The 23403-nt window shown below is 42.1% G+C and overlaps 2 protein-coding genes across 2 annotated transcripts; both read right to left on the reverse strand.

Annotated features, from left to right (window-relative positions):
• Nucleotides 1–5780: 5780 nt before the first annotated feature.
• On the reverse strand, nt 5781–15955 carry LOC109867531 (ras-related protein M-Ras-like). Its single transcript, XM_020456734.2, has 6 exons — nt 15589–15955; nt 10520–10737; nt 10097–10250; nt 9669–9768; nt 8961–9040; nt 5781–8454 (listed from the first exon to the last, which is right to left on the reverse strand). Exons 2-6 carry the CDS (start codon nt 10713–10715, stop codon nt 8355–8357), a joined length of 630 nt encoding a protein of 209 aa, XP_020312323.1. The 5' UTR covers nt 10716–10737; nt 15589–15955; the 3' UTR covers nt 5781–8354.
• Nucleotides 15956–20392: 4437 nt separating this feature from the next.
• Nucleotides 20393–23041, reverse strand: LOC116356632 (uncharacterized). Its single transcript, XM_031803186.1, has 4 exons — nt 22803–23041; nt 21368–22669; nt 21066–21205; nt 20393–20774 (listed from the first exon to the last, which is right to left on the reverse strand). Exons 2-4 carry the CDS (start codon nt 21576–21578, stop codon nt 20505–20507), a joined length of 621 nt encoding a protein of 206 aa, XP_031659046.1. The 5' UTR covers nt 21579–22669; nt 22803–23041; the 3' UTR covers nt 20393–20504.
• Between the last annotated feature and the right edge of the window lie 362 nt (nt 23042–23403).

A 23403-nucleotide genomic window follows, 5' to 3' on the forward strand; every position in this document is an offset into this window, starting at 1 on the left:
AAACCTGTGGTAATACCATGGCATGTGAATGCTTTTCACAAGGTTGATGCAACACCCCTTGAGACAACACAATGGCGCCATCACTTGGCCAAATGAGGTAAATACACAACTTCAAGTCCTGTGGCATACATCAGTCGTTGAAATTCATGCAAGTTTGCAACAATATAGTTATAGTTCAAGAAAAACAATAATATTTCCAGGTAAGGTCATGGTCCCTGGCTGGGACAACATGATCAATTACATTTTAGCCCTTCATTTGATTTCTTCATGCATGTTTTTACAGAAGTGTCCAAAATGGCTTTAATGCTTCTTTCCTTATCACAATCCAAAAAACATCAGTTGACTTGGAGAAGTTTTTTATGTTTTTTTATGTCTGGTGTTTGACATCTCTTTCCTCAGAGCCCCTCTGAAATATAATCTTCAAAGTCCTCAATATCAGAGGAACTCCTCACCCCGCAGTAGCAGCTTTCATCAGCACATGATTTATTCATTGTCTGTGAAAAGGAAAGATGACACAGAGAGGCGTGAAGTGTGACACGCTGCATGTAATTTAGACCCTATCTGCATCTCAAATGGCACCCTATTCCCTACATAGTGCACTACTTTTGACCAGGGCCCGTAGGGGGTTCAAGGCATTGGTCAATTAACCATTTATTTTTTGGATTTTGATGTGTGTTTGGGGTTATTGTCTTGCTGGTAGATCTATTTGCAGCCAAGTTTCAGCCTCCTGGCAGAGGCAACCAGGTTTATGGTTGACCTATAGCACCATAACATGAAATATCCACCACCATATTTTATAGTAGGTTTGGTGTTCTTTTCGTCATATACATCTTTCTTTTGACGCCAAACCCACCACTTGTTTGAATGGCCAAAGAGCTCTCTTTACATGTCATCTGACCATAGCAAAGGTTCCAATCCAAGTGCCAATGACTTGAACCCCTTTGAAAACCTGTGGTTTGAATTGAAGAGGGTCGAGCATAAGTGCAGACAAAGGATATCAAGGATCTTAAGATTCTGTATGGAGGAATGGTCTAAGATCACCCCAATGTGTTCTCCAATCTCATAAAACATTTTGGAAAAAGGCACAGTGCCATTATCCTCACAGTCTTGCAGAGTATTGAAAACAGGTATCTTTTAGAATTTTTTAGTATTAATTGATAAACAAAATCTCTTTCTCTGAGCAATTGAATTAGTTTATATATATATATATATATATATATATGTATAAAAATAAAGCTCAGCATTTGCATGATTTATTTTATGGTATTTTTTGCTAATCTTTCTCAAGGGTAACAGTAGTTTTGGATCTGAATTGGTGTAATGGTATCAAATATGTCAAACACATGGTTTCCATGTGTTTGTTTCCTTTTCATTTACTCTGTTCCAGCCATTATTATGCGCCGTCCTCCCCTCAGCAGCCTCCATTGGTACAGTATAGGATGCCATTTGGTACGGAAGCTCAGGCTACAGGCCGATGAGAAGTAGGTTTGCTGCTAACAATAAAAGCACTGACCAGCAGAAGTAAACGAAAGCTGAGGCTCATTCAGGATGGCGCAACATTCTAGACTTTACAGATATGTCATATCGGCTTACCGGCTGCAATCGGACAATTTATTTATTTGTATTATTATTATGTTTTCTTCTTGGGCCTCTATAACAACATCTATTGTTTTTATTTTTGTTGTTGTTGTGTGATTTGGATTAATCCCCTCTACCACACGGAACCCCACTAATCTACTGACGGAACGCAAGAGGTGGCTAACAACAGACCTCCATCCTATGCTAGCTTGCTACCGATGGCCTGGCTAGCTGTTTAAATCGCCGTGACCCCCAACCAACCTCTCCACTCACTGGACCCTTTTGATCACTCGACTAAGCATGCCTCTCCTTAATGTCAATATGTCTTGTCCATTGCTGTTCTGGTTAGTGTTTATTGGCTTATTTCACTGTAGAGCCTCTAGTCCTGCTCACTATACCTTATCCAACCTATTAGTTCCACCACCCACAAATGCAATGACATCTCCTGGTTTCAATGATGTTTCTAGAGACAATATCTCTCTCTTCATCACTCAATACCTAGGTTTACCTCCACTGTATTCACATCCTACCATACCTTTGTCTGTACATTATACCTTGATGCTATTTTATCGCCCCCAGAAACCTCCTTTTACTCTCTGTTCCAGACGTTCTAGACGACCAATTCTTATTGCTTTTAGCCGCACCCTTATTCTACTCCTCCTATGTTCCTCTGGCGATGTAGAGGTGAATCCAGGCCCTGCAGTGCCTAGCTCCACTCCTATTCCCCAGGCGCTCTCTTTTGACGACTTCTGTAACCGTAATAGCCTTGGTTTCATGCATTAGAAGCCTCCTCCCTAAGTTTGTTCTATTCACTGCTTTAGCACACTCTGCCAACCCGGATGTTCTAGCTGTGTCTGAATCCTGGCTTAGGAAGACCACCAAAAATTCAGAAATTTTTATTCCAAACTACAACATTTTCAGACAAGATAGAACTGCCAAAGGGGGCGGTGTTGCAATCTACTGCAAAGATAGCCTGCAGAGTTCTGTCCTACTATCCATGTCTGTACCCAAACAATTTGAACTTCTACTTTGAAAAATCCACCTCTCTAAAAACAAGTCTCTCACCGTTGCCGCCTGCTATAGACCACCCTCTGCCCCCAGCTGTGCTCTGGACACCATATGTGAACTGATTGCCCCCCATCTATCTTCAGAGCTCGTGCTGCTAGGCGACCTAAACTGGAACATGCTTAACACCCCAGCCATCCTACAATCTAAACTTGATGCCCTCAATCTCACACAAATGATCAATGAACCTACCAGGTACCTCCCCAAAGCCTTAAACACGGGCACCCTCATAGATATCATCCTAACCAACTTCCCCTCTAAATACACCTCTGCTGTCTTCAACCAAGATCTCAGCGATCACTGCCTCATTGCCTGCATCCGTAATGGGTCAGCGGTCAAACGACCTCCACTCATCACTGTAAAACGCTCCCAGAAACACTTCAGCGAGCAGGCCTTTCTAATCGACCTGGCCGGGGTATCCTGGAAGGATATTGATCTCATCCCGTCAGTAGAGGATGCCTGGATATTTTTTTTAAATGCCTTCCTAACCATCTTAAATAAACATGCCCCATTCAAGCAATTTAGAACCAGGAACAGATATAGCCCTTGGTTCTCCCCAGACCTGACTGCCCTTAACCAACACAAAAACATCCTATGGCGTTCTGCATTAGCATCGAACAGCCCCCGTGACATGCAGCTGTTCAGGGAAGCTAGAAACCATTATACACAGGCAGTTAGAAAAGCCAAGGCTAGCTTTTTCAAGCAGAAATTTGCTTCCTGCAACACTAACTCAAAAAAGTTCTGGGACACTGTAAAGTCCATGGAGAATAAGAACACCTCCTCCCAGCTGCCCACTGCACTGAAGATAGGAAACACTGTCACCACTGATAAATCCACCATAATTGAGAATTTCAATAAGCATTTTTCTACGGCTGGCCATGCTTTCCACCTGGCTACTCCTACCCCGGTCAACAGCACTGCACCCCCAACAGCAACTCGCCCAAGCCTTCTCCATTTCTCCTTCTCCCAAATCCATTCAGCTGATGTTCTGAAAGAGCTGCAAAATCTGGACCCCTACAAATCAGCCGGGCTAGACAATCTGGACCCTTTCTTTCTAAAATTATCTGCCGAAATTGTTGCCACCCCTATTACTAGCCTGTTCAACCTCTCTTTCGTGTCGTCTGAGATTCCCAAAGATTGGAAAGCAGCTGCGGTCACCCCCCTCTTCAAAGGGGGGGACACTCTTGACCCAAACTGCTACAGACCTATATCTATCCTACCATGCCTTTCTAAGGTCTTCGAAAGCCAAGTCAACAAACAGATTACCGACCATTTCGAATCTCACCATACCTTCTCTGCTATGCAATCTGGTTTCAGAGCTGGTCATGGGTGCACCTCAGCCACGCTCAAGGTCCTAAACGATATCTTAACCGCCATCGATAAGAAACATTACTGTGCAGCCATATTCATTGATCTGGCCAAGGCTTTCGACTCTGTCAATCACCACATCCTCATCGGCAGACTCGACACCCTTGGTTTCTCAAATGATTGCCTCGCCTGGTTCACCAACTACTTCTCTGATAGAGTTCAGTGTGTCAAATCGGAGGGTCTGCTGTCCGGACCTCTGGCAGTCTCTATGGGGGTGCCACAGGGTTCAATTCTTGGACCGACTCTCTTCTCTGTATACATCAATGAGGTCGCTCTTGCTGCTGGTGAGTCTCTGATCCACCTCTACGCAGACGACACCATTCTGTATACTTCCGGCCCTTCTTTGGACACTGTGTTAACAACCCTCCAGGCAAGCTTCAATGACTTACAACTCTCCTTCTGTGGCCTTCAATTGCTCTTAAATACAAGTAAAACTAAATGCATGCTCTTCAACCGATCGCTACCTGCACCTACCCGCCTGTCCAACATCACTACTCTGGACGGCTCTGACTTAGAATACGTGGACAACTACGAATACTTAGGTGTCTGGTTAGACTGTAAACTCTCCTTCCAGACCCATATCAAACATCTCCAATCCAAAGTTAAATCTAGAATTGGCTTCCTATTTCGCAACAAAGCATCCTTCACTCATGCTGCCAAACATACCCTTGTAAAACTGACCATCCTACCAATCCTCGACTTTGGCGATGTCATTTACAAAATAGCCTCCAATACCCTACTCAACAAATTGGATGCAGTCTATCACAGTGCAATCCGTTTTGTCACCAAAGCCCCATATACTACCCACCATTGCGACCTGTACGCTCTCGTTGGCTGGCCCTCGCTTCGTACTCGGCGCCAAACCCACTGGCTCCATGTCATCTACAAGACCCTGCTAGGTAAAGTCCCCCCTTATCTCAGCTCGCTGGTCACCATAGCATCTCCCACCTGTAGCACACGCTCCAGCAGGTATATCTCTCTAGTCACCCCCAAAACCAATTCTTTCTTTGGCCGCCTCTCCTTCCAGGTCTCTGCTGCCAATGACTGGAACGAACTACAAAAATCTCTGAAACTGGAAACACTTATCTCCCTCACTAGCTTTAAGCACCAACTGTCAGAGCAGCTCACAGATTACTGCACCTGTACATAGCCCACCTATAATTTAGCCCAAACAACTACCTCTTTCCCAACTGTATTTAATTATTTATTTTGCTCCTTTGCACCCCATTATTTTTATTTCTACTTTGCACATTCTTCCATTGCAAAACTACCATTCCAGTGTTTTACTTGCTATATTGTATTTACTTTGCCACCATGGCCTTTTTTGCCTTTACCTCCCTTCTCACCTCATTTGCTCACATTGTATATAGACTTGTTTATACTGTATTATTGACTGTATGTTTGTTTTACTCCATGTGTAACTCTGTGTCGTTGTATCTGTCGAACTGCTTTGCTTTATCTTGGCCAGGTCGCAATTGTAAATGAGAACTTGTTCTCAACTTGCCTACCTGGTTAAATAAAGGTAAAATAAAATAAAAATATGCATTATATTTTACATTATCCCCTAATGTATATCACAGAGTATATGTCTGTTCTAGACAATATAATTCTATATGAAGATTCTGAACGTTTTATAACATTGCAATCACTTGAACAGACCCCAAGGCTCTGAAATAACAGTACAAGATACAGCCTTGATGCAGGCATATCTTATCCAAGTGAGAAGTTCCTAACTCTCTAGGGTGCATCCAAAAAATGAGCAGCACAGCATATGTACAATAACATTTTAATTCCTTTGCATATCAAATGAACATAGAACACACTATCACCCAGAAAGTCAGGTATATATTTGCAGTGAGAGTTTAAAAGAAAGTGACACTCAAGCTTTTCATTGGAGTCTGATGAGGACATTCATTTTCCAATCGGATCCGTTTTAGCTCTAGAGGCTGTATCTATTCCATGGTGGGTGGAGAGATCAATATTTTGAAATACAGCATTCTACTGACCCAGCAATATGATTAATACCAGGGGCTCCTGCTGAACAAGCTCCTCTGAAGGCTGGTATTATGAAAAGGGGGATACCTAGTTAGTTGTACAACTGAATGCCTTCAACTGAAATGTGTCTTCCGCATTTAACCCAACCCCTCTGAATCAGAGGTGCTGCCATAATCGACATCCATGTCTTCAGCACCCAGGGAAAGGTGGGTTAACTGCCTTGCTCAGGGGCAGAAAGACAAATTTTGACCATGTCAGCTCGGGGATTCGACCTTTCAGTTACTGGCCCAACACTAACCACTGGGCTACCTGCTTTAGGCACATCATAATACATATTTTACAGATCATTATAAAACAGTCTACTTCAACAGACAAACAGCAGGACACTTAGTGCCTAACAGTCAACGATTTGACGGCTGATATTAGTTATGGTCATTACTACACAGAACATACATGTAAAGACAGTGTGCATAAAGTCCAAAATGGCACCCAATTCCCTATACAGTGCACTACGTTCGTCCAGGGCAAATTTGGGGTGCAACCACAATCTCTTGTAAAAGATTGTTTGGTTCCGAGGTTAAGTAAGCCAAGAACACATACAGACACACAGTCAGAGATAGCATCATTGAATTCACAATACTGTATTTCTTTATTCATTATTGAAACCCTGAAGGAAGCTAGATAGAAAGGCAGTGGCCATTGTTTTGTGCCTCATCTTCCTCTAGCTCAGTCAGACACAGCCAGTTATAATACATCATGTTGAGGTAACAGGTACAGTAATAAATTATTAATTATTTTAAAAAACACAAGAAATTCAGATCAATAATAAAAAAGTATCAAACATACTTGATACAATATCATTGATTTGTTCAGACCTCTTTTTTTTGTAAAATACTGCCAAAGACACCATGTCTGTTGCTTCATACCTTGGGAAGTAGAACTTTCACTGTACCTCTGGGTGAAGTACAGCAGGATCACTCTAGGATTATGTTCAGTAGGTACCAGATGAAAATATACTGAAACTTGGATTGATTACTTGGACTTCAATAAGAAATGTCAATTTTAGTTTTCCATTGCAAACTGTTTTTCTACAGTGTGCCCTACTGAACACAACCCAGGGCTGAGAGCATAAAACACAGGAGGTTGGTGGCATCTTAATTGGGGAGAACAGGCATGTTGTAATGGCTGGAACGGCATAGTATTAAATACATGGTTTCCATGTGTTTGATGCCATTCCATATGCACCGGTCCAGCCATTATTATGAGCTGTCCTCCCCTCAGCAGCCTCCACTGGTATAAACTGTTCTGTCCAACCGACATGAGACAAGCAAATGAGCTACATGGTATTGACATAATTATGTTAAGCTCAGTTTTTCCACATTGAGTCAATTTCTATTATGTCTTCCCTTTCATCATTTGCAATTTTTCCACACATGCAGATATGAAAGTCAAAATCTATTCAAAGTGCAAAGGTACTTCCTTCATTCAAGGGCAAATTTCTAACCAGGGGTGTATTCATTACATTTTTCAATGGAAATCATTTACCATTTAAGAACCAAAACAAGCAAACTAAACAAAACAGGGAGGGACCTACCTGAATTTGTCCAATAGAAAGTCTAGTTTTCGTGCAAAGGTTTTCCGTTTGGAGTTTGCAACAGAATTGGCGTTATGAATACACCCCAGATGAACAAGCCCCAAAGTTTTTTTTTGTTTAGTGCTTTAACAGTACAAGCCATTTCATAGGTATTAAATACTCCCTATCAGACAGAGAAATCTAACATCTTGTTGCTTGGAGTAACTGATCCCCTCAAGCCAGATTCCCCCACCAGAAAAATGTAAATAAAAAGTACTAACAGCCACATCCTCCCACTTCTCTTCAGGACCTCAAAGCCAAATCCTCTTATGCCTGTGGCTAGTGCAGATAGAATATACTTCATAATCATCCTCTTTATCATTTCAGAATTTAACACCATGGAGAACTTACAACCACAACACAAACACTCAGATCATAGGTCCCTAACAACATCTAACGTCACATCTCCCCACCCAGGAGAATACCTTGATGTCCACCTCCACTTCCATGGAGAGCATCATCACTGCACTGTCTGGAAATCAGTCAGTTCATAAGGAGCTCTTCCGGGAGTGCTTTTTTCTGACCAATCAGGGGAAGCGGGCAGACAATGATGCCCCTGTAAGACCCCACTTGGCCATGCCTTGGAGTGAGGGATTTTCTTTGACACCATAACAGTCAACAGTCAGTTCCTTATCTCCCCCAATTCCCCCTCCAGTTGTTGGTTACTGCCAGTCCGCAGTTCTCTCTAATATCATTGCTAGCAGCGGCGACACCATCACAAGATGACACAGTGGACTTTGTGAGAACCCGTAGATCGTTCTCCTCGCCACTTCATCTTCTTCTTCTTCTTCAGGCTCCTCTCTGGGATCTGCTGCCTGCACAGGAGGAAGAGAGAGAAAGACCGAGCAAAATAGAGAGAAGGGATGGGGGAGAAAGAGGGTGTAGAAAAATAAGAAAATGTATAGGAAAGGAGGGTATGTAAAGGAAGGAGTAGACAAGAGAAGGAAAGGACAAGAGAAGGGAGCGTGAGGGTTAAAATCAGATAGTCTTGCTGCTTGGCTAGAGGGCCTCAAAGTCTTTATGTGGTACTCTAAATGCCTAAAAAACAGATGAGTGGGCCCTCCAGCAGGATATGACCACACCGAACATCAACACATACTGGATTCCTCTGAAATTACATGTCTGTTCATTCAGGACACAGCTATAGTTTTCCCCCAACCCTTTAACAGACTTTTGCTGGCATTCATGCCACATACAGTATATTTGCAAAGGGAAACCAAAATGGTGGTTCTCTATTATTCAAGCATGAATTGAATCCAATATAATGATCAAGCCTATACAATTCTTAAACCTAGCCTTCATGTCTAGTAGTTTGGCCGACCTTATAACCCTGACTAGTTCATGAAACGCCTTGTCCACATTCATAGGGGGATCCTTGGCACTTGTCTCAATGTACGTGATCTGTGAAGAAAAAAAAACATACACATTGATCAAACATTCAGGAAAATGACATAGTACACAAGAAACAAAATTGAATAGTCTCCGACTTTGCTAGTGCTACAAGGTATACACAAATACTAATTATGCTTATCCGGCTCATAACAAGAGATGCAAATTTAGCAAGTAAATACAAAATGTAAGCTTAGATCTGCAAACCCAATTTTATACACTCTTACACTGTTCTAAAACAGTAAATGCCAAGCTTGGCTATATTTGTGACCCCCCCCACCACAGAGCCTCCATGCAATCTTTTCCCAGAGGCCTATATCACACCCTGTAGCTAACTGAGTCAGCATCCCTGCCTGCCCTGCACCCAAAAACCTCTCTCCCAGGGACAGCAGCCCAGAACACACAGCCCATAGAACAACCCCAGTCACTGACAACAGCAGTGGGGAAAGGACTTCTACAGGTTCAACTATGGCCCGGACTTTTTCCTGACCATGAAAGACTGGCCAAAATGATCCATTCAGACTTAATCAAGAGTACATTAATCAATTTGGACACTGTACTGCATCCAACAACATATTCAAAACAAAGGATTCAGATATCAAGCTGCCCCACTCCTTGTCTGAGCTGACACTGTACTCACATTGTGTTTTGCAGCCATTTCCTGCCCCTGGTCGCTGGTGATTTTGCGGAGGTGAACCAAGTCCACCTTATTGGCCACCAGCACCATGGGGAAGGCCTCCCTGAAGGAGAGCAGAAGGAAAGAGAAGGACTTAAGAGCAGATGCATCTCATTCAACATAACATGTGTACAGTTACACCATTACACAGCTGACAACCTGAGTGGAATGAAAACATTGGATGGGGAAGGACTTGTTTAACTTTGTCGTGAATAAGAGATACAAGAAAGAAAAGCATGTGTAGATGAACCCTTGAACAGTGAGAGTGTTAGAGGGAACACACAAAAGATTGCGGCAGACAACTCAGTCGGAGGCATTCGTTACAGTGGCAGCAGTCTCCTGTAGGTGTCTGGCCCATAAGGCACGCATCATTATCAAGAGCTGGGCCTCACCTGTCTTTGACCCTGAGGATGAGCTGGTGGAAGCGGTCCACATGTTCAAAGCTGGCCTTGTCTGTCACAGAGAACACGATGAGGAAGCCATCCCCCGTCCTCATGTACTGCTCCCTCATAGCACTGAACTCCTCTTGGCCTGCTGTATCCAGCACTGTGCAATTACACACATACAGGTACCAGTGTTACAGGTTTTACAAGACGCTACTGTGAATCAACTTCTTGCTTGTTTTCATACGAATGATTGGAAAAGCTACAAGCTATCAATTGCAAACAAATGCACATATTGTATAGGTCTAAATCTGTGAAACTATATGGGAATACTGTGCCACAACAGTATGTTTCATTAAAATCCTAAACATAATTGATAAAGGACACCAGCCCTTCCTAACCCAGAGAGACAGTGAGAAAATGTCTCCATACCGTCCAGGATGGCCCACTGTCCATCTATCTCTGTGTGTTTCAGGTAGGAGTCCTCGATGGTGGGGTCATAGTCAGACACAAAGATCTTCTGAAAAAACTGGATGGTGAGCGCGCTCTTCCCCACTCCACCATCCCCCACCACCACCAGCTTGTACGTGAGGAGGTTGTCGCTAGGCACCGCGCTGCTGGTTGCCATGGCGACAGGCGGCTGGCTATACCTGGAACACAGCAGGAGAGGGAGGGAGAGAGAGATGAGGAGTATGAGACTGCTGCTGCTAATTCATAGCCAGGGAGACCAGAGTACACAGAACCATGCATCACACACCAGTCCCTCAGAGAGAGAGATCAGCTAGCTATCGACACATCAGTCAATCTCAGCTAGAAGGCTTGCCGAAAGTGCTGTAGTAAAGAATAGGAAATAGATGTATATAACGTGTGTAATAATACTGTAATAAACCAAACACCTGGAGCAGCAGAGCCTTTTAGATATAAATGAGTTTACTGTATATGACTGAGCTGGAGAAAACCCCCTGGTCACTGATTGGCTGTCTGTATGAGGAAGTGCCTTGCATAGCCAGCCACTCAGTGGTGTAACGGCGAGGCTCTCCCTCCCATTATGTAAGCAATTCCGTTTTCTCCTTATGAGACGGCCAGAATAGCATGGGGCACCAACCACACTCCCAGCACCATTATGAGCAGGGGAAATACGGTCTAGACATATTGATTACTGTGCTTTGTAATTATGGCTTTCGGGAAAAAACAAAACAAAAAAAAGACTGACTTCTGAAAGAATGGCCTCTAAAGGAACTGTGATGGTGCAATTTCACCAGCTTCCACAAAAACTACTCCAGATTGATTCACTGAACAGATTGGTTTCATATTCTGTTGCCTGACAACATTTTCCCATCGCACACTTGATTTAAAATGGCTGTTTTTCTACTGCGATTTAGTAAGAACCTGGTCCTTCAAAAACATGGACACATTACAGCAAATTCTTTCATGAACCCAATGCTGTATTGGCAAAAGGCAACAGCTTTCACAAGGCACGTCAAGCCACTAAGAGAGTGGTTGATAAACAAGGAAAAGCAAACTGAGGACAACTAGCTTGAAAAACAGCACAGACTGTGGTGGTGGTCATCCCCAACCATTAAAAGTGTTAGAACTTTCTCCAACAGCAGGATAGCGTGAGGGAATATGCTTGATTGTCTTTGAACATGCCTGACCTCAAGCTGCATAGGAGGACAGGCTAAGGGTAGAGGACAGGCTGTGCATGCATTCAGAGAACACAGCCTTGGCTCAGCCCAGGCAGTGGGTAGAGAACATGGCAGTGGGCCGCAGGAAACAGCTGTCAGCTGGTGACGGCAGCACTGCCACCTTCCTGCTCAACACAATAGAGGGAAGGAAAGACATTTCCTTCCTCAAGCGGCCCAGTCAGAACCCTGGAGAAGGATATACTGTAGGAGCTCCCTGCCTCCCTCACGAGGGAACAGCTAGCTAGGGGGAACAGCCTGCACGCCCCAAAACATACTGTACCACTTCACCAGTCAGATGAAGGCCCCCCAAAAATAGTTTTGGTCTATGACTTGGGTGACTGGGCCTTTCTCTCTGCTTCCGCACGGCAAGTGGAGCGCCAAGTCTAGGTCCAAAAGGCTCCTTAACAGCTTTTACACCTAAGCCATAAGACCGCTGAACAATTAATCAAACGGCCACCCACACGATTGCATTGACACCCCCTCACACTTTGTTTTTAACACTGCTGCTACTCACTGTTTATTATCTCAAAATGCATGTGGGCCAATCAGTTGTGTTGTGACAAGGTAGGGTTGGTATACAGAAGATAACCCTATTTGGTAAAAGTTCAGCCTCAGAGTTACCAGCCTCAGAAATTGCAGCCCAAATAAATGATTCATAGAGTTCAAGTAAGACACATCTCAACAGCAACTGTTCAGAGGAGACTGTGTGAGTCAGACCTTCATGGTCAAATTGCTATAAAGAAACCACTACTAAAGTACACCAATAAGAAGAATAGACTTGCTTGGGCCAAGAAACACGAGCGAGACATTAAACCGGTGGAAATCTGTCCTTTGGTCAGACGAATCCAAATGTTAGAATTTTGGTGAGACGCAGAATAGGTGAAGGGATGATCTCCACATGTGTGGTTCCTACTGGGAAGCATGGAGGAGGTGGTGTGATGGTGGGTGCTTTATTTAGAATTCAAGGCACACTTAACCAGCATGGCTACCACAGCATTCTGCAGCGGTATGCCATCCCATCTGGTTTGCGCTTAATGGGACTATAATTTGTTTTTTCAACAGGACAATGATCCAACACACCTCCAGGCTGTGTAAGGGCTATTTGACCAAGAAGGAGAGTGATGGAGTGCTGCATCAGATGAATGGCCTCCACAATCACCCAACCAGATTGAGATGGTTTGGAATGAGTTGGACCGCAGAGTGAAGGAAATGCAGCCAACAAGTGCTCAGCATATGGGAACTCCTTCAAGACTGTTGAAAAAGCCTTCCAGGTGAAGAGTTCCAGGTGAAGCTGGTTGAGAGAAGGCCAAGCTTGTGCAAAGCTGTCATCATTGCAAAAGGTGGCTACATTTGTTTTACACTTTGTTTCCTACATGATTCCATGTGTTCTTTAATAGTTTTGATGTCTTCACTATTATTCTACAATGTAGAAAATAGTAAATATATAATAACAAACTTGAATAAGTGTGTCCAAACTTGACTGGTACTGTATATATTTTTTTACTTATGTTTATTTAGTCAATATTTTCTTAACCATTTATTGAACTGCATTGTTGGTTAGGGGCTTGTAAGTAAGCATTTCACAGTAAGGTCTACAACTGTTGTGCTCGGTGCATGTCAAATAACATTTTATTTGAAGTACCGCTGATCACCCAATACATACCATTTCTTACCACTCAAGTCCAGCTCAGATCTGTCTCGCTCATCTAGGATTCTCACTTAGGTGCTGACGGCTGAACAATGACCAAGGGAGTGCTGACTAATGCCCTATAGACAGGAAAACTTACCTAGATGTCCAGTAAAGGGCGTGTCATCGTCACCCCTACTACTAAATGGCCAGGGTGCTAAACTAAAGTCCTGTTGACTGTACATGAGGTCTCAAGATTCTGCATACAAATGAGATCACTAGATTATGGGGCTTCATCTGTGATGACTCCGTGGCAGTGTGGAGCATCACACTCTAGTCATACCACCTCTGGGCAACTACCCTGCTTCTTTCACATCAACTGCAAGTGTACACAATCACATAATGGACATCTCTGTACTCTGAACTGGACAGCTTTGTGCTCGGTACTCTAGACCACGTGTGTCAACTCATCATTTAATCTGATCAGAAATCATGGATAACATATTTTGCTACTAAAAGACTGACTGTACATAACTTGGTAAAGAGTAGGTTGTGGCTTGAGATAAGATGCCTCTTCAGTGAATCAACGTTGGCCTACCTCACCAGGCTGCGGTCAGTCAACTTTATGTTGTATTTCATACAGTAACACCTTGTGAGAGTTCTTTGGTTGACACGGCTCAATAAACTTGCTTCTCTAAAACAAAACAAGAGTTCAAGCTGCTTTGATCAAGTTTAAATTAAAAATGCAATACCTTCAGTGGCATTTGAACTTCTTTGATTGAATAACAAGTGAAAAAGCTTCACCATCATGCCACTCTTGTTGCAGAATTATCTGGTGATTTCACTAGGCTATTAATAGTCAGATGAATATGTGTCGCTATTATTGAAGGTTGCCTTATACATCAGACTGTTACCGTGGTTACACCATGGCTATTCAGTCTGAAAGAAGTCACCCTAAAAAAAGATACAAGTCTACATGCCAGAATGTTAAATAAACTTTTGGTCCTTTTGACGGTAAGAACAGGAGCTAAAATGTCCACAGGAAAGTCATATTAACCTGACTTCTTGGGGCACCAGTCTGTATATGGCTCTGTCAGCTTGTGTTTCCGGTTTGCATTTTCAATATCCTGATGCATTGCACGTGATGCACAATATGTAAACAATAGTAGAAGGTAACAGTTAGAGCGTTGGGCCAGTAACCAAAAGGTCACTCGTTCGAATACACCAGCTGTCAAGGTGACAAATAAGGTTAAGTGTCTTACCCTTGAGCAAGACACTTAACCCTAATTTGCAAACAAACAGAACCATATACTGACCAGCAAATTGAAAATCAGGCTACTAACACTTCTCTGTGGATATTTAGTCTCAGATCACCTCTGACATAAGGAAAAAAATACAAATCAGAACACAACAGGTAAAGTAAGTCCAAATTAGGTTTATTCAACATTCTGACTTGTAATGGGACTGCTTGGAAATATTGAGCCTACATGTTAGAGACGAGAGTATGAGTCCTCCTTCCACTCAATTGGATTCTAAAAGGGACGAATATATTGAAGGCTGCATAATGGTGGGTGACCTCATCATCCTATGATGTGGAGCCTGAAGAATCCTTCAATAGAAATTCCGTAATGATTATAATGCATCTATTCATACATGCCTAGTTGAAAAGGATAGTGTGAAGTATAAACATTGTAACAAAGTAGCTAAATGTATCAATAGAGTTTGTTCTTGTGATGTTTCATTTCATTCCCTGCAAATTATGATAATTCTAATGGAACGTAGATTAAACACTACTAGGCTACGGTTTACTTCCTCCCTGACAAAATTTGACAAGATTATTCTCGTGTTTTTAACTAAATCAGTGATGTATAGGAACTGCTGTGGAGTTACCGCCCTTGGATAAAGGATTTTTGTTGCTTCTTGAATGTCAAATCTTTTAGAGAAGTTTGCTGCATCAAGCAATTTCCGCAAATGGAATATTGGCGTCCATTTCTTGAATCAGAGGCCCCTCAATGTTACAATGTTGTAAGAATTTAAGTCCACAGTTAAATTGCAAAAACCCAAGTCAAATTAGATAAATATTTACCAAAGCATGGTACAAAACTTGATAAGATTTACCAAGAATGTTTAAGTAGCTGCGATGTAGTGGCAGCCTAAAACGAACGACGACAATTTCAGCAATAACTTACCAATATTATATGATATCCGTTGCCGTGAAAGAACGCTCCAGCAACCACTTCACGCACAAATATTCCTCATCCCTCTCTCTGTCCGTTACCTCAAATCATTGCCATCATTTTACCTTCGTGACCGGAATGCGCCTCACATAACCGCGATGCAATCCGCTATGTAGCAAATCTTTATATTGCAACAGCTGATACTAAAAATAGAACGGCCTCATAGGGGTGGACACTTGTTGGTTAAAAATGTTTTCCTTCTTTATCATGTCATGACTGAAATAAAAATGTAGTCTACATGTAAAATCATTTAAGCCTTCACAAGAATATACCTTTTTTGTCTAATCAGTTGATTTGTTTTTTGGAATGCCCCTTTTTGAGAAAGTGGACTGTTCCGTTTTGTCGACGCCCCCCCAGACTGGTTTAAAGACATACTTTTGTCTAAATCAGGAATGGGCCCTTTTTGTAGCCCCAAAATGTTTGTCTCCGCCCCATGGCAACATGAGTAATTATTTGAAATTAGTTATAAACTACAAAATCTTCTCTCAGTTATAAAATTACTAAATCTTTTCTCCGACCCATGTCAAAATGTGTAGAATTGCATGAAATGAACTTTAAAACAAACAAAAAAGTTCTCTCCACTGTCAAGAGGTGGGCCGCTAAAATGTTTTACTCGCAAGTTTCTCTTTGGGCTAGGGTATGTACGGATGTGGGTACGCAGACCTGCAAGCCACTGCTACCCCTCATGATGAGTTCAGATTTTTTTTATGGCCCCCACCCTCATCAAAGTTACCCATCCCAGGTCTAAATTCTAAGGTGGCGTCTCTAGGTAGGACATTTCGAATGAACATCAATATAGCTTTTGTAATTATTTTATTGACCATGAGACTTGATTAGTGGCAATTACAATCAGTAGTCTAATTCATTCTATTTATATGGTGCACCCATCGCTAAATTCATGAATTATAGTCTATGGCTCAACTAAAGATCTCTCATAATGCATCACATGAAATGTATACTTCCTATTTAAAAGGCAACATAGCCTTTCAGCCTAAATAGCCTGCTTGACAAAAATGGGGTTTCAGCTAGAATAGAGGTCAGGTGATAGGATCAGATTAAACAAGAGTGTGTATGTATACGTATGTGTGTGTGTGTGTGTGTGTGTGTGTGTGTGTGTGTGTGTGTGTGTGTGTGTGTGTGTGTGTGTGTGTGTGTGTGTGTGTGTGTGTGTGTGTGTGCATATGCATGTGTGTGTGAGGTGGCAGTAAACTAGAACAGATACAATTTATTATGATATTTTTCTCTCCATACTTCCTCTAAACAACATCTATACTGAACAAAAATATAAACGCAACATGCAACAATTTCAATGATTTTACAGAGTTACAGTTCATGTAAGGAAATCAGTCAATTGAAATAAATAAATTAGGCCCTAATCTATGGATTTCACATGACTGGGTAGATCCACAACCATGGGTGGGCCTGGGAGAGCATAGGCCCACCCACTTAGGAGCCAGGGTCACCAACTTGGGAGCCAGGCCCAGCCAATCAGAATGAGTTTTTACCCACAAAAGGGCTTTATTACAGACATAAATACTCCTCAGTTTCATCAGCTGACCGAGGTGTCTGGTCTCAGACAAACCCACAGGTGAAGAACCCGGATGTGGTTGGAGGCATTACCAAGTTCTCTAAAACGATATTTGATGCGGCTTATGGTAGAGAAATTAATATTACATTCTCTGGCAACAACTCTGGTGGACATTCCAGCAGTCAGCATGCCAAATGCATGCTCACTCAAAACTTGAGACATCTGTGGCATTGTGTTGTGTGAAAAAACTGCACATAACATTTTTAGGGTGGCCTTTTATTGTCCCCAGCACAAGGTCCAGCTGTGTAATTATCATTCTGTTTAATCAACTTCTTGATATGCCACACCTATCAGGTGGATGGATTATCTTGGCAAAGGAGAAATGCTCACTAACACAGAGGTAAATAAATTTGTACACACAATTTGAGAGAAATAAGCTTTTTCTGAGTATGGAACAGTTTGGGGATCTTTTATTTCAGCTCATGAAACATGGAACCAACACTTTACATGGTGCATTTCTATTTTCTTCAGTGTATATTGATTCTACAGATACATACAGACTGGTCCCTTTCTCCTTGAGAGAGAAAGAGAGCGAGGCTAGCTAGATATGGGTCTGTTCTACCATGAGGACCGCCACTCTTATGTTCCTCTGTGTACCATATTCATGTGCCTAGGCTGGGCAATTACAATCTCACCCCCTGCATTGTTTTATATTGTGTCCACTACATGAAAAACAAACAAAGCCCGAGGTGAACAAGATGTGGGAACATAAGCACCCTAAACCTTGGGAATACTGATTGGAGATCAGATGATGTTCCTACCACTGTTCACACTGTAACACAACACAAACTATATTTTACTCACAATTCTGTTGAGTGGTGTGCATTTATAATGTTAGTGATCTTCAATTTTAGAGCTGTTGAAATTGCAGTAATTCTTTCTTACAACAAAAACATACACCAATATCACAATAGATATGGTCAGATGTCATGTTTACAAACATGCTTTTCTCAGAGAAGGTGAGCTGGTCATCAAAGAGAAATCACTGAAAATATATTTTATTACATTTTATCTTAAAAGTCCATGGAGCTTCACCTTCTTAGGGCTCAACTGTAAAACACACACACACACACGCACGCACGCACGCACGCACGCACGCACGCACGCACGCACGCACGCACGCACGCACGCACACACACACACACACACACACACACACACACACACACACACACACACACACACACACACACACACACACACACACACACACACACACACAGATTTGTACCATTAAGTGGTTATTAATGCCGGGGTGCAGACCTGTGGCAGGGAAGGTGGCAGCGATAGGATCGATGTGATTGTGAATAATCTGATGGGGTAAGGGTGCTGTGCTGCTTGATATCAGGATTGGCTTCATAAATAAGTCATACATTAGATGCTGTTGCTGCCTTTTACATGACTCATTACAGTGGCTAATGGGTATGAAATGAAATGGACAGCTCTCTCTCTCCCTCTCTTGCTGTGTGCAGCGGTTCCTGGAACATCTCATATTGATGTTCTTTAGTTAAGCGTGAGGGGGGGGGGGCTCACTCAAGCCTCCCCTCTCTTCCCTCAGCATGGTGAATTGCGTTAGTGATTGTCAGGCGTACCGGAAACAAATGATCTATTCAACACTTATGGTTTTCCAGTAAACTGCCATTCCCCTTTAGTCTTATGTAATTATGAGTAGATACACTGAGTGTACAAAACATTAAGAACACCTTCATAATGAGAACAGCCTCAATTCGTCAGGGCATGGACTCTATAAGGTGTTGAAAGCGTTCCACAGGGATGCTGGTCCATGTTGACTCCAATACTTTCCACAGTTGTGTCAAGTTGGCTGGGTGACAGACCATTCTTGAAAAACGGGAAACCAAAAAACCCAGCAGTGTTGCAGTTCTTGACAAAAAACGGTGCACCTGGCACCTACCTCCATTACCTGTTCAAAGGCATTTTAATATTTTGTCTTCCCCATTCACCCTCTGAATGGCTCACATACACACAATCCATGTCTCAATTGTCTCAAGGCTTAAAAATCATTCTTTAACCTGTCTCCTCCCCTTCATCTACACTGGTTGAAGTGGATTTATCAGGTGACATCAATAAGGGATCATAGCTTTCAGCTGGATTCACCTGGTCAGTCTATGCCATGGAAAGAGCAGGTGTTTTAATGTTTTGCACACTCAGTGTATAATAGCAGGATACTACACCCTTCTCTATCCTCGAAAGAGATTTTGGTCATAAAAACATTTTGGAAAATGAATACAAAACATAAACAATAATCCCTTGGACAGCTCTGATACTGGGAACCCATGTTCGGAACAACATCATGAAAAGACAGAGACTAAAGAGGTCTTGGAAACCTCAAAGAATGGTTTCCCTGTTTAACGAATGGACACGTTCACTATAGACTGTAAATTATTTGGAGGCAATCATGTTCAAAGGGCGCTAGATTGACCAATTGATCTTCACTCAAACTGATTGATTGCTCAACCGATGAAGCAAGAGGTGATCTTAATTTGATTATTGATTTAAATTTTACATACGTGTGTGTGAGGGACATATTTCTGAGACTGTGCTAACTTACAAAATTGTATTGATTTTAACAACATGACCCTTTGGACAAATCATGCTTTATTTAGGTGATATTTTCAAGTACCCCTGACTGCAGTTTGCAGTTCGGGGCGGGGCTCAATGTGGGCGGAGTCAAACATTTGACTCCACTCACATTTGACCCCGCCCACTGGTGTTTTTTTGTCCATCTAAGGTTTGACAGTCACACACTGGAAACAAACACACACGTTTGTGCAAAACACACGTTGAATACAAACGTATTTCATTTTTGAAGATCGTAAGAAATATTATATAAAGTGGTACCAGCACATGTGTTGTAACACTTTTTGCTTCATGCTATATTTGAGACAAGCTACTGATATTGTTCCAGTGAACAACAGAATTGTTACGTATGTCATGTACTGTTAAAATTGTGTTGATAAATGTTATAACTTTGTAATTATATTATTTAATTGAGCATATATATACAGTTACTACCTATCCTGATTTATAATGCTATTTGCTTTCCTCATGAGAATGGAGACAGACTATACCATATAGACATACTGACAAGCTGAATGTGCTTTGTACATGAAGTTATACCAGCTCCAGTACAGAGATCAGAGACTCAGGTGACTTCAACGTCATCTTTACTAAACAACATAACACAATTAACAACTGAAACAATTAACACAGCAGACAAAAACAAGGTTTGACCACTCAAAAATGGCTTCAGTCCTGCTCTTCAAGAGGTAAAGACAGTCATTTTCTTTTTGTCAACTGCCTCCACACAGAACTTCTCATAATCTCTCTGTAACTGGAACGGGAACATGAATGGTTCCTTGAGGAGAATATTTTCCTCTTCATCCTCTCTACACCGTAGTTCTTTAAGGGTTGTAATGCGGTCTTCCCCGTCCATCCCAATTACACTAGGGAGGGAAACAGTGCCTTTAAATGTTTGGCGCTCGCACCACCTTGCTGCCTCTAGGGTGTCCCTTAGAAGAACATCTGCTTCCTTGAAGAAAAAGGAAGAATAAATATTAATAGTGCCTCATTGTGCGATCAAGACAAATTACACCCCACTTTCACAATACCACCATGCAAACAAAAGCCACTATTACTAAAGGGGTTTTCAGTGATATCTATAACTACTCAATAAGTAATTCAAATGATCTGTTTGGTAGTATTTGGCATGAGAGCGTGAGTAGGCTATTAAGAAGGAAAACTGAGAGCTCTAATTTTCAACTTTATAGTAGCCTAAGTATTTCAGTAAGCACAACATATTTTCAGAATGATATGTTCTCACCTGTAATGCATTCCTTATCATCAGGCACAAGTGCAGAGACAGGATTATGTGGTCATCAAAGTTGTGGACACCATCCTCCAACTCCTGGTACCTGTAGATCACGCCACAGTTCAGGCATGACCTTCTGTAGGTTGATATGCCTAAAAAGAAAATTCAACCAAAGGTGTTAAATATTCTATGCATGCCTTTTGAGACTAATATAATTTTTTCTTCTATTTTTCATTTTATGTGGGAATCATGTACTGTTTTATCATAAGGATGTTAGAAGTTATAATCAATGAAAGAACTAGGATATTACTGACCTTCAACTACACCTGTGGTCGTCAGAATCCTCCCTTTTGCAGTGATCAGTAGAGGGTCACTGAGTACGTAATCACACTCCTTGCATCTGGCCTCTTTTGGGATCAGGTGCTTCGGAAAGCCACTCGATATCTTTCCATCTCTTGACTGTTGATTGACAGCCTGGGGGAGTTCAGCAGGTAGTTTTTTATTTGTCATGAGGTAGTTCACCATCCGTGCTACACCTTTATCACTTGGTGGATAATTCTCCTCTTTCGCTTCACTTCTGTGGTGTGCTGTGGTGGAAAGTTTCTCTCTTCTGTGGTTTTCACCCTCCTAAACAGTTGCCTTTTTGTTACAAAGAGGTGCCATTTATCAATTGCTTTGTATATGCGAGAATGCCTTGCTTTTGAACAAGGACAATGCCAGCTGTTCTGCTTACTATCATAAGCTGTCACAACCCTTCCAAGCCTACTATAATAAGACAGTTTCGGCTCGTACACCAAAATGTGAATTTTTGTCGATGGTCCACCAACAGTCAGCTGGACAGACAGGGGCACACCCTCAGTATCCGCCTCACGTTGACGCCTTGCGCTCCTCACTAAACCATTTATTCTCGACCATTGTCGACTGTTGTGTTGCCTGTACGTGGGCAGTACAATAAGGAATGTATATGCTGACATTCAAAAGGCAGCATCCTACACCTTAAAGCAAAGTCAGCATTGGGACGACATTGGTCAACCTCACACCTCAATTTCTGTGTGGGTCCCCAAGTATTTTTCACAACATGTATGGGTGGTGCTGGACCAGGAAATGTATTTTCGACTCCAAACACACCATTCCTCACATTAATGCGCTCACATGCCAAAAATATTTCCTTGGACACCATTTCAAAGCAATGTGTATACTTTCTTCGTCAATGTGTTTTGAAGTTTTTCTTATTTAACTTCAGTTTGCAGTGTGGACAAGTTACAATGACTTTTCTTGAGTTGCCATGTATGTTGGGACCAGGTGATTTAGGGAGCCGTATCTGAGGTATATGGAATGCAGTGGATGCTACTGGTTGCTCTTTAAGGGCCTCTGGGTGCTCTTGAGGGACATCTGGGTGCTCTTGAGTAGCCTCTGGGGACTAAGGGCCTCTGGGTTCTCTTGAGGGGCCTCTGGGGACTGTTTAAGGACCTCTAGGTGCTCTTGAGGGGCCACTGGATGCTGATGGTATGTCAGGTGCTTCAGAAACTGTGCTCTGTTAATTATTGATGCCGTGCAATAACAATGAGAGTGTGTCACATTTCTACAACTGAAGCCACACCTTATGATTGTGAACTCTGAAAGAAAGGAATAACAGTAAAGTAACAAGTTATAAAATTAAACTAAATACACTGATGTAACTGACAAAATAGGGCAAATCAAAAAACGTGAACGGCAAATATATTCAATAAACAAAGAAAGAAATATTACCTCTGTGCCTCACTGAAGCATGACCTTTGATGTGGTTGTTGACCATAGCCTTATATGTGCAGAAGGGGCAGTAATGAAGTTGACTGCTGCAGCATTTTTACATTTTGGGACTCTCGCCCTCCAATAGCACACTAATGTGTGCTAATGTGTCTCTATACATCTTCTCTTCTCTGCTGCCTGTGACTGGAACGAATTGCAAAAATCGCTGAAGTTGGAGACTTTTATCTCCCTCACCAACTTCAAACATCTGCTATCTGAGCAGCTAAACGATCGCTGCAGCTGTACATAGTCTATCGGTAAATAGCCCACCCAATTTGACCTACCTCATCCCCATACTGTTTATATTTATTTACTTTTCTGCTCTTTTGCACACCAATCACCAATATCTCTACCTGTACGTGACCATCTGATCATTTATCACTCCAGTGTTAATCTGCAAAATTGTAATTATTCGCCTACCTCCTCATGCCTTTTGCACACAATGTATATAGACTCTCTTTTTTTCTACTGTGTTATTGACTTGTTAATTGTTTACTCCATGTGTAACTCTGTGTTGTCTGTTCACACTGCTATGCTTTATCTTGGCCAGGTCGCAGTTGCA

Source organism: Oncorhynchus kisutch, linkage group LG2 (genome assembly GCF_002021735.2).
Source record: "Oncorhynchus kisutch isolate 150728-3 linkage group LG2, Okis_V2, whole genome shotgun sequence".
In the NCBI taxonomy this organism is placed as follows: domain Eukaryota; kingdom Metazoa; phylum Chordata; class Actinopteri; order Salmoniformes; family Salmonidae; genus Oncorhynchus; species Oncorhynchus kisutch.

Excerpts from the sequence above, each read along its gene's own strand:
- LOC109867531 (XM_020456734.2), bottom strand. The coding sequence starts at position 10,715 with ATGGCAACCAGCAGCGCGGTGCCTAGCGACAACCTCCTCACGTACAAG. Across the intron at positions 10,251-10,519 it reads ACAGTGGGCCATCCTGGACG|TGCTGGATACAGCAGGCCAA; the intron begins GTATGGAGACAT and ends GTAATTGCACAG. Across the intron at positions 9,041-9,668 it reads AAATGGCTGCAAAACACAAT|ATCACGTACATTGAGACAAG; the intron begins GTGAGTACAGTG and ends TTTTCTTCACAG.
- LOC116356632 (XM_031803186.1), bottom strand. The coding sequence starts at position 21,578 with ATGGTGAACTACCTCATGACAAATAAAAAACTACCTGCTGAACTCCCC. Across the intron at positions 21,206-21,367 it reads GACCACAGGTGTAGTTGAAG|GCATATCAACCTACAGAAGG; the intron begins GTCAGTAATATC and ends TTTTCTTTTTAG. Across the intron at positions 20,775-21,065 it reads TGATAAGGAATGCATTACAG|GAAGCAGATGTTCTTCTAAG; the intron begins GTGAGAACATAT and ends TTTTTCTTCAAG.